The 10,775-nt window shown below is 58.7% G+C and overlaps 1 protein-coding gene across 1 annotated transcript; it reads right to left on the bottom strand.

The window, feature by feature from the left end:
• Positions 1-9,860, bottom strand: NHERF1 (NHERF family PDZ scaffold protein 1). The gene is made up of 6 exons (XM_066200696.1): positions 9,427-9,860; positions 3,257-3,418; positions 2,344-2,497; positions 1,770-1,810; positions 1,152-1,250; positions 1-1,027 (listed from the first exon to the last, which is right to left on the bottom strand). The coding sequence occupies exons 1-6, from the start codon at positions 9,817-9,819 to the stop codon at positions 869-871; spliced, it is 1,008 nt and encodes a 335-aa protein (XP_066056793.1). The 5' UTR covers positions 9,820-9,860; the 3' UTR covers positions 1-868.
• Positions 9,861-10,775: the final 915 nt, after the last annotated feature.

The raw sequence follows: 10,775 nt of genomic DNA, 5'->3' as shown, positions 1-10,775 counted from the left end.
TTGTGAAGTCACAAACGTTTATTCCAGTAAACAGAATTTCTCTTGAGCTCAACAGTACAACAACACCTGATTGTAGAACATGGAAACAAAACATCCACAGGAAGAATTTCCACAAAATACAGTTAAAAAAAAAGTAATTGGAAAAACACTTATTTCAGGAAAAAAAAAAAAGTATATGAGCTTTTAAATTAAACAGTGTTGGATTCAAACCCTGATTGGCTCTGTCTCCAGGAGTGTGCAGGAGCAAAGGAGACTGTTATTGCTTGCTGTGCTGGCTCCAGACACCCTCTCCTCTCCCAAAATTGCCCCAGGAAAGGGTGCTGGGCACCCATACCCCTCCTTGCAGCTGAAGAGGCAAAGGGACAGGGTCATTGTGGACGGAGCTTGCCAGGCCAGGGTTAAACACCCCGGCTGTGGTCAGTGGCTGGGCAAGTGGGGTTTGGTGGAAGACACTAAAAGCCTCAGGTTTTGCAGTTAGAGGGTAATTTGAGGGGATCTCAAATGGAGATGGAGTTTGGGGTGGGGAAAAAAACAGGAAACAGTGGGGACCAGGAGTGTTGGACATCAGGCCACACCAAATCCTTGATCCCTCCCAAACCCCTGCCTGTGCCTACTGGGGTGTGCAGGGCTTCAAGGCAGGGCTGGAGGAGCACCCTGGGGATGAGCTTTCAGGAGGGGGCACCCCCAGCACCCCCGGCCCAGAACCCCTCTGCAGGGATGCTCACTGGCCACCAAACCCCAGCACTTAGGTCAGGGTGGTAGGGAGCAGCCCCACATCTCCACCAGGAGCCCATGGCAGGGAGGAGTCCAGGAGAGGTGGATATGGGGCTGGGAGGGGCTAGAAGACCCTCACCCTGCCTCAGGGCCTTCACAGGTTGCTGAACAGTTCATTTTTCTTGCTCCAGTCCATCTGGGGTGCCCTCTTGCTGGTGCGCTTCTGGTGCGCCCGCTCCTTGGCCACAGCCAGCGGGATGTCGAGGTCCAGGAGGGAGCCAGATGCTGAATGGTGTTTGTCACCCTCCTGTGCCTGAGTTTGGGGATGAGAGGCGGTGTCAGCTGCACTGTGTGTGCCCCTGGGCAGCCCCATGGTGGGGGCTCAGCCCAGATCCTGCTTTCCAGCCACCACCTTCCCCTGCCATCCCCAGCCCTACCTTGCTGTGGGTCTCGCTGGAGTTGGGGGACACGGCCAGAGGCGTGGGGCTGGATGGGGTCTCGGACACCGAGTTAGGCTGTGGCTCTCCACCATTTTCCTGGGGGGAGCAGGGAGGGTGTGTGAGCTCCAGCCCTGGGGCTTGAGAACAGCCTCCAGAGTTGTAAGTCCCACCCAGGGGGCCATAAAATCCGTCCTCCCAACGCGTAATCCCCTGCAAGCTCCAGGCACATAAATACCTCTAGCGCTGCCCATCCAGGGCGGGGAAGGATTAAAGCCCGGACTGACTGCCCTGGCTTGAGCAGAAGCAGGAGGGGGAGGGTGGCTGCGGGGCTGGGTGCTACTTCCCTCCTGCAGCACAAGGGCTCCCAACCCCGGAGCATCAGAAGGCAAAAAAGAGGAGGAAAACAGCCACCTCCATGACACTCAGCACCACAAGCATCCCCCTTCCTGGAGGACACCCGTTCCCTTCCCTGTGGCACCAGCACTTGTGTGGCAGCCTGAGGCCACTGTGGTATCTGGTGGCATCACCCACCCATGGGTAGAGGGGATATGAATAGGAGGGTCCCTGACTGAAGATGGGCACAGATGGAATTAAAAATCAAGACAAGGTTCTTACCTTCCCTATATCACCATTGGTAACTGGTTCTGGCAAGGGACCTGTGGGATAAAGACACAGGCACCGGGTGAGGATGTGTTTGCTTTGTCCCCTTGCCAATGGAGGGCAAGCCAAGGCTGTACATGGCCAATGCTCACACAACACTGCCCAGTGTCTGGCCAGGCCCTGGATTTTTTAACCACCCGCTGCAGCCAGCCCCGTGGCACAGGGGAATTCTGCCAGACACATCCCCATGATGGCAGCTGTGATGCGGAGCCCAGTGAGACCCCCTCCCCATCCTCCTGGGGACCACCATGACAGCAGAGGAGAGCAAAGGGCAGCTGATGCCTGTTTGCTCTCCAAGCCATAAATCCTGCCAAAGTGCAACCGAGGGCCATAAACCTGCCCACGTCAGCCCCACCAACCCATGGGGCCCTTGGCCAGGCAGGGAGACGCCAAAGCCAGGTGATTCTGCTTGGCCCCAGGGTGATAAGACCACCTCCCAGGGCTCAGCACCCTTAGGTTTGGTGAGAAGGTGACACAGAGCCAGCAGAGGTGGCACAAACCCCTCCCAGCAGCACAGTCCCCAGCCCACCTGTCAGGTGCTGCTCCGAGGGCACCACTTTGCACTTCTTGAAGAACTCATCTGTGAGGACATCCACCACCAGCAGCCTGGTCTCGTCACCGCTCGCCTTGATGGCTGCCACCACGTCACTGTGCTGCTTGCCCTCCATGCACACACCATTCACCTGCAGGCACCACATCACCACTGGAGCTGGGGGACATCCATCCCTCAGAAGCACCGTGGAGGGGTCAGGTACCAGCCTTGGTACCAGTCATAATCCCAGCACAGCCACCCCATAGCCCCCACAGGCATTCGCAGCCTCGCAGGGATTAACAGTGAAGCCAGAAAAACCTAATTAAAAGCAGATTTTCCTCTGAGTGATTGGCATGGGATTGAATGGGCAAAGCTGGCAGGGAACTTCCAGCAGCGTATGGACCTGGGGCTGGCACAGAACCCTTGTGCCATGCCATGGTCTCCAGAAACCCCAAAAGCTTCACCCCAGAAGAGGCAGCAGCCCCGCACCCTGGTGAGCAGCAGGGCTGGGGCTGAGTTGGTCCTTGCCTTTATGGATCATCATCCCACCTGACACAAACCTGAGCTCATCCCCAGCCTGGTCACACCTGACAGCAGGACTTGCGACCATCGTGCACCTTGTCCCCAGCCTACCCCACCCCAGGGCATCCCAGGGACAGGGGACAGTGCTGCCACTAATTAACCCCCAGATAGCTAATTAATGCTCAGTCCCAGCCCTCCACAGTGCTGCACCCCTGGGTGGGGACCGGCAGGCTGGTGCAGGTTAGGCGGCTGTGCCATGAGTCACCACCAGCACCAGGGACACTGCGTGCCTTCCTGACCAAGGGCAGCTGTCTCCCAGGCACCAGGATGTGAGGGAGTGCCTGGCTTTTCAGAGGGATCCCTCAGCCCTCCCCTCAGCCCAGCACACCTCGATGATGCGGTCCTGAGGGGCCAGCCCTGCTGCCTCAGCCGGCGAGCCGGGGTCGACAGCGCGCACGTACTGCCCTGGGCGGCTCTTGTCACTGTGCAGGTTGAAGCCGTAGCCATCAGGGCCCTTCTTCATGCAGCACAGCCGAGGTCTCAGCTCATCCTGCAATGGGAACAATCTGTGGGTGAACTGTCCCCGGACCCCCCAACACCCAAGGACAGCACCAGGAACCCCCAACAGCTGCTGGAGTGGCAGGGACACCATCCTCGTGTGACCACCTGTGGGCACTGACACCTCAAGATGGGATGCAGGGTGCCAAACACCCTATGATCCTGGGCTCTAATTAATTAATTAGGTGCAGGGCACACTAATTGCAGTGAAACACTGACGAAACACGGTATCATATGTGTGTTCCCAGACCACGCTCTTCCTTTTGGGATCAGGATTGCAACTGCCGTGAAGGTGGAGGAGGAAACCCAACCCAGGCTGCTGGGAAGCACCCCCACTCCATCCCATTCCACTCAGGAAGCTTTGGCTACTGGAGAAGTCTCAGGTGCTGGCACAGGTCCCCTCCATCACCCCCTTGCCAGCTGCAGCCCCTCTCCATGGCAAACCCAGGCATGGGCTCAGGGAGATTCCCCCACCCCAGAACACCCCACAGCCATTGTCAGCAGGGAAGGGGTACACAGGGCTCGGGCAGGCAGCTGGAACCCAGATGGGAGCAGCTGTAATGCTGAGGCACCTCCATGCCCCAGCATGACCTTCCAGGATTGCAAAACAGAAACCAGCTCCACTGCAGTGGTGCGACTGGGATGTTCACTTCTCCAGGAGGCAACACCCAGCTCATCAGCACATGGTTTCACCTTGACCTGTGGATCCACCAGTGCTTGGAGCCAGGGAACCATGCTGGAGCAGCCACAGCCACTCACTTGGTGCCCTCTAAGCTCCCCACACGCTGAGCAGCAGGAAGAAGCAGGAGCATCCTTGAGAGCCTGGCAAATAGGAACTCCTTTTGCTCACCCAGTGGGAGTGGGCTGTCCAGGAAGCATCAGAAGAACCAGGTGACACCAACCAGACACCTACATGTGGCACTGTCAGAACTGCTCTGACCCTAGCACCCAGTACCACTTTTACACTTTATATATCAAATGGTTTGATCCCACCTTGACCACCAGAACTTGAGCTTTGGCTGGGCTCTCCCAGCAGCCACGCCTCACTCAAACTGCTGGGATATTCCTCACCAAGGGGGCTAGTATTTAATCTTTCCTCCAAGATCATTTTTTCTCTGTTGGTACCCATAGCATCGTTGAGGACAGGCACTGCAGGAATTTGCCCTCCCACACCTGCACTGGGGCGCTCTTTACCCCCTGCACAGCACTCTTGCATCTTGCCAGGAAATCACCTTTGCCCACTGCAGGGCAAACCTGGGTCCTGGGGTGCTGACACCCCGTATCTGACACACTGGTACGGCACACGGTCCCACATGGGCCGGGGTGACGCATTTACAATTGCTATGCCCAATACTGCAATAAAGGCCAGATAAAGGCCCATCCTCTTGCACAATGCCTTCCTTCACGGTCAAGGCTGGCTGCCACCCAGCACTTGACAACGCCCCGGGAAGGGAGGTGCAGGCAGCACCCAGCACATCTGCCAGGAGTGAAGGTGATCCTGAGATGCCTCAGCACTGCATGCAGGACTTGCTCTCCACGTGTCTCAGCTTTACAAGCCCAGTGCAGCAGCCCAGCTGTGGATTCCCTGGCTGAGGAGGACTGTGACTCCCTCGACTTCGCCCCTTCTGCCCTCCTGTCCCCCGCCGTGCCCAAGTGGCAGCGGGTTCACAGGGTGTGATAGCATCCTCCACCCAGGCAGAAATCCCAAGGAATGGTGAGGACAGACAATACCAAAAATAAGGACAAAAGGCAGGAGCTGCTGGAGCCTGGAGGAAGGCAGCACCTCCAGATCCCTGCCCTGCCTCGACCCTGAGCAAGGGGTTCAGGCTCTGGAGCACCCATGCTGTCAGTACCCTTGGCAGCACTGTGGGGCTGCTCCACACCGATAGCTCAGGACAAAGCCAGAGGGAGCACCCAGCAAGTGGTGCTGGCAGCACTCCCGGGCAAGGAGGAGGAGGGAGGTCTTCGCTCCCACCCATACCAACAAAGCCCTGGCAGCCTGGGCTCCCTGAGATGCTGGTGCCATGCATTTTTTAGGGGGATGGGAAGTCCTGCAGGTTGGATAGATGCCTCAGGACACTATGGACAGGTCACGGCGGTGAGGGAGGCACTGATTCTGCAAAGGCAGCTGGCCAAGGCAGCCCAGTCGAGCCATGACCCGGCCCCGCAGCATCCCCCCACCAGTGGCTGGCAGCTCCTCCAGCACAGCATGCCAGGCTGCCTGCGCCTTCCCCAAATCACAGAAACCCTGCAGGCAGCCACCATTCTGCCTCCCAGAGGGGAAAACAAATGCATCCGATCCTCCAGCAGCCGTATCCTGCCCATCTATGGGGAGAGCACCCCATGGCAGGGCATCCTTCCAGCCCCAAAGGCCCCTTTGGGCTGAGCAACGTGAGGCAAGAGGGTTTGGGGCCAACACCCGGGATGCGAGAAGACTCATGGCTATGGAGCTGGGCAGCGGAAATGCCCCTAATTTCTCTAAGCTGCTGCATCCTGTCCTGCAGCTCTCCCACCACGCTGGGACACGGATTAGCCGGCAGAGCCTCGTTACAAGCAGCTACAACCTCTGTCAGGGAGGGCAGCGGGGGAAGCAGGAATCAGCCCCCTGCACAGGCATCCCAGGCCACCCCTCTCTTCTGCACCCAGGGAAGGCAGAGAGGCCTCTGTCTGCAGAGATGCCCGCTTGGGATGAGGACTTCTGCAGAATTGCACTGCTGTTCCTACCCTGAAACAGGATTTGGGGCACACTCAGATGCTTCTCCCTCCGCAGCACTTTCAGCCCCCTGGCAGGACCAGCAATCCCAGGACTGGGGGGAACCCCAGCTGCACAGCATGTCAGGACTCACTCCCCATTTTCCAGCCCCCCAATAGCAATTTCAGGACAGCTTCTGAAGCCTCAAGTCCCAGGAAATTCCCTTCAGCCCTACAAGCAGCATCAAGCCTGTTGGCGGCAGCAACATTCCCAGTTACTCGAAGAGAAACACAACAGCTCTGAGGACGCCTGAGCCAGCAAATTCACACGGGTCCCAAAATCTGGCGCGCACATTCGGGCTTCATACAAAGGGGATGCAAAGCAGCCTCCTTGCAGCATCCCTGTCACGTCCTGTTTGACTGGAGCTGCTTTTCATGCAGCTGCCTTGAGAGGAAATTTAATTCACTTCCTAATTAAACACCAGCTAACCCAGTGCAATGCTCCCAGTGCTGGGGGAACTGCTCCCTGTTACACTCTGAAAGGCAGCCCTGGGAGCCTCTCCCAGGTTTTACAAGGAGGGATGAGCCTTGCTGGCAGGGAGGGCTCTAATTTAACACTAAATTTGCAAGGGGGAAGCCTGGGGCTGGTAGCAAATGCCTTGCCCTGGTACCAGGGCACAATGCTGGCAGCACTCGGTGCTGCCCTAGGAACACTGTGGTTTGCGCAGAACTTTCTCAAGACACTCCTGAGCAGCTGAAACCTCCTGAAACAAACATGGGGGAAGACAAACTGTCACAGCTCTTGGTGAGGGGACACCCCCATAGCACAGGGCCCCAGGAAATGGGGCAAGCCTGAGGGGTGTGAAACTATCACCACACTGGCTCAGCACTGCAGACAGGGGTGCATGGATCAGCTCCCCAGGGAGGCTCAAAGCATCCACTGCAGTATCACGGGGATTTACATACTCAAGGTTTGACGGGAATGAAAAAGAAGCCCATGACGAGTCTCCCACAACTACCCCAGGGATCCGTGGGGGTGTCTGAGCCCCCTGGCAGTTGCAATCATGCAGGACCCAACACGGTTTGGAGAGAGAATAGATTCTGCTGGAAGGTGGGAGACGCTAAACATTGCTCACCACAAGCAGCTCTCCCAGCTCTTGAGCGTCTCCAGGCTTGTTAAACAAATAAAGGCAAGTCCAGCCCAATAAAGCAAACAGGACTCTGACACGTGCAAATCTCCCGCTTCCCCTGTGATCCCAGGGGATCCCACCAACCCACAGTGATGGGATGGGGCTGTGGGGGGATGGAGCAGCCAGCACCGGTTGCCTTCCAGTGGCCAGGAACAGGCCACCAGTGTGTTCCTGCCTCACTGGAGAGAAATCCCTTTCTGCCTGCTCTAGCTTGGCTTGGCATCCCGCCCGGCATCTTCCCACCCTGCTTGGTGGGTGCCTGGTTGAGGCGATGTCTCTAAAACCACTTGCCTTTTCCATTGGGCCCTGCCCCCAACCGCAATATTTCCTGCTTGCTACCTGTTTCTCAACAGAAACCCCTGCCTGGGGGCCTTGTGGCAATATCACCCCATGTCACCTGCTTCCTGCTCTAGGGAGAAGAAAAACCGCTAGTAGAGAAACCACCAGTAGTAACTGTGCAGGAGTTGTGCCCCGAGCCGGCTCCCCAAGACTGTGGGGAATCTTCAGCCAAGATTGTCCCCCAAAGCCCATGAGGTGTCTCCAGCTGGGGCTGTCTCCCAAAATCTTGTGGGGCATCTCCAGCTTCCTAAGCTCTTTCCATCACTCCAGCCAACACAGCAAGCAGGCAGTGGTCCCACAGCCTGAGAGGCCTCCATCCTCTTTGGAGACCACGCATCCTCAGCCCCCAAGCCTGGTAGGGGACTCACCTGAGCTGCATTAACAACATCCCTTTCATTTTTCCCAGCCCATGGAGATGTCTGGGAGCAGAAAGCAGAACACAGACTGTCTCACTAGCCCTGAGGGAGTGCTGGCACTGTGACATACAGAAGAGCAGGCACGTTCTCCCTGCATGGGGCAGCACTGGAGCCTGGCACGGGGCCACACGTGAGTGACATGGGATGATACAGGGGACAGCGAGCAAGAGGGACAGCACAGGGACAGCGCATGGCTGTTCCCACCCAAATAAGTCCATCAAAGAGGTGCTGGAGTGATGTTTTGGCCAGGCAGAGATGAGAGCCATGCCTGCAGTGGATCAGCCCTACCAGGGGAACAAGCACGAGGCTGGAGTTCACAGCTCAAAAACACCTAATCCTCAGCAAAACCCTATGTGACAACAGCTCAGTGAGGCACCAAGGTCTTCCTGGGGCTCAGCATCAACACGGGGAAAGCTCCACTGCACCAGCCTCTCTGGGAACAGGTCATAAGACTTCCTCAGAAGGTTCGTCACACTGGGGACACCAAGAGGCTGCAGCCCAGAGAACCATCCACATGTCTGTTGTAACAACAAACACGTCTTTGCTGGGTAAATAAAAAGCAGTATTATCTCCCGGAGCCCAGTGCGTCTCTTAGGAACCGCTTGGGGCATGAAAGGTCAGCTGTTTCTCAATTCCTCACCTTTCCACATCACTTTGTTTGTGCAACTGCTCACTCCCACGCGTGCTTAAGGCCGACATTCCTGAGTTAGGAAGTATCTGTGGGGACTGACAGCCAGGATCAAGCCCCCAGCCCGGGAAGAGCTCTGCTATCTCCACAGCAGAGACTGAACACACTCAAAGCAGGAGTGACTGCCATCAACACCTGCAGTCTCAACCCCAAAATACGCGCTCTGCCAAGGGTTTTTTGTTGTACTCTGAGGTGGGTTAGTGCAGGCTGCCCTCAGTTCAGTCCTGGGCTCAGCGGCACATCAAAGCTCGCCCTGTTGCTTTTCTCACCCCATTTTACCGGCCCTGCAGCACAAGGATGGGCCGAAGGGCTCCAGGACACAACGGGCTCAGTTATGGGTCCAGCCAGCCCGGTGGGCCCGCCTGGCACTGACACGGCTGGGAGACAGGATCATTAAGGAAAAAGCCCAAAACACTAAAATAAAAAAAGGCAAAGCAGTCGGGCGCGGCAGGACCCGGGGCTTCTGGGGAGCCGCGTCTAAAACAAAGCAAAAAAAAGAAAAAAAGAATCGAGACCGAAACTAAACACGACGCCCAGGGCAGACGCGGCGGCCGCGGCTCCCGCTCGCTCGCCTGGAAGGCGACGACGGCGGCCGGTCGCGACCCCTCCTCCTCGGACAACAACCTCTGCCCCGAAAACTCCCGAGCCCCAATGCCCCGGCCGCTCATTTATTTACCCGCCGGTCGCCACCGCTGGGCTCCCGCGCCGCGGGCTCCGCCGGCACCGGGACCGCCTGCTCGCCGATCACCGGCGGCTCGGCACCCGCCCCGCCCGGCTTAGGCAGCTGATCCTCGGCCGTCGAGTCTACGACGAGCAGGCTGACGGCACCGGCCGCGGCGCGGATCCGCTCCACCACCTGCTGATGGCTCTCCCGCTCCACGTTCTCGCCGTCCACCTCCAGCAGCCGGTCCCCAGCGCGCAGCCCCGACTGCTCGGCCGGCGAGCCCGCCTCCACCAGCCGGATGAACTGGCCCGGCTTGCCCTTCTCGCCGTGAAGATGGAAGCCGTACCCATCCGGGCCGCGCTCCAGGCGACACAGCCGGGCGGAGGGGCCCGCGCCGCTACTCATGGCGGGGGAAGCGGCGGGAGCAGCAGCAGCCCCGTCCCACCACCCGCACTCAGCGCACTGCGCGCCAACGAGCTCCCCGCACGCCTTATATAGAATGGGCGGGGCGCCGGGCAGGCGGCCGCCAATGGGAGAGGGGGGGTGGGACCTTGCCCGCCAAATAAGGATAGCAACGGGGCGTGTCTATGCAAATCTCCCACTGCTGTTATGCAAATATGGTGGGTGGGGTATGCAAATCTATTCTCGCCCCGGTGGGGCGTTCTGGGCGCGGCGCCGCCGGGTCGTGGTGCCCGCAGTGGGACCGGACCGCTCCCCGCTGGGGTCCGACCGCTCCCCCTGGGGCCGGCCACTCCCCCGGTGGAGTCCGACCGCCGGCCCGCGGGGTCCGACCGCTCCTTCGAGAGTCCCACCGCTCCCCCGTGAGGCGGGCCATTCCCCCGCAGCCACCTCTGCCTCTCCCTGGGGCCGCCCGAGCCCACCGAGGCAACTCCCGATCCTCGCTGAATTTCCCCCGCCGGCGATCGGCTCTGCCGCCATCTCGGAGGCAGCCCCCACGGTGGCCAGAGATCGGCGGGACGCTCCCAGCCGTTCCTGCTCCGCGGCACATCTCGGGTGGTCTCTCGGGGAACATCTATCCCATACCCTCGCCCGGCCCCCGAAGTCTGCCGTCCGTCCCAGCGCTGATCCGACGCAGAGGGTGGAGGGATACTCGAAGCTTCGACAGTAAAATAAAATTCCCAAATCGAAACTGCCTGGGAAAGCGGGCCGGGAAGAGGGCAGGTAACTAGATTGGCAGTGGAAATGAAATACCAGCTCTGTTCCCCCAGCCTCCTCTGAACCTTGCTCAGCATCCTAGAGCTGGGGGCCCGAGGTGGGGGAAATTGAGGGAACCCCAGGGGATTTGCTCTGCCCTGGCTCCATGTTCTCTCCTCATGGACTGAGAAGCAGAAATAGCTGCA

The sequence above is a fragment of the Chamaea fasciata genome, unplaced genomic scaffold (genome assembly GCF_029207755.1).
Source record: "Chamaea fasciata isolate MVZ Bird 193981 ecotype frontalis unplaced genomic scaffold, bChaFas1.0.hap1 SCAF_19, whole genome shotgun sequence".
Taxonomy (NCBI): Eukaryota; Metazoa; Chordata; class Aves; order Passeriformes; family Sylviidae; genus Chamaea; species Chamaea fasciata.
Note: the sequence above shows the minus strand (reverse complement) of the source record. Positions and strands in the feature narration are given on the sequence as shown.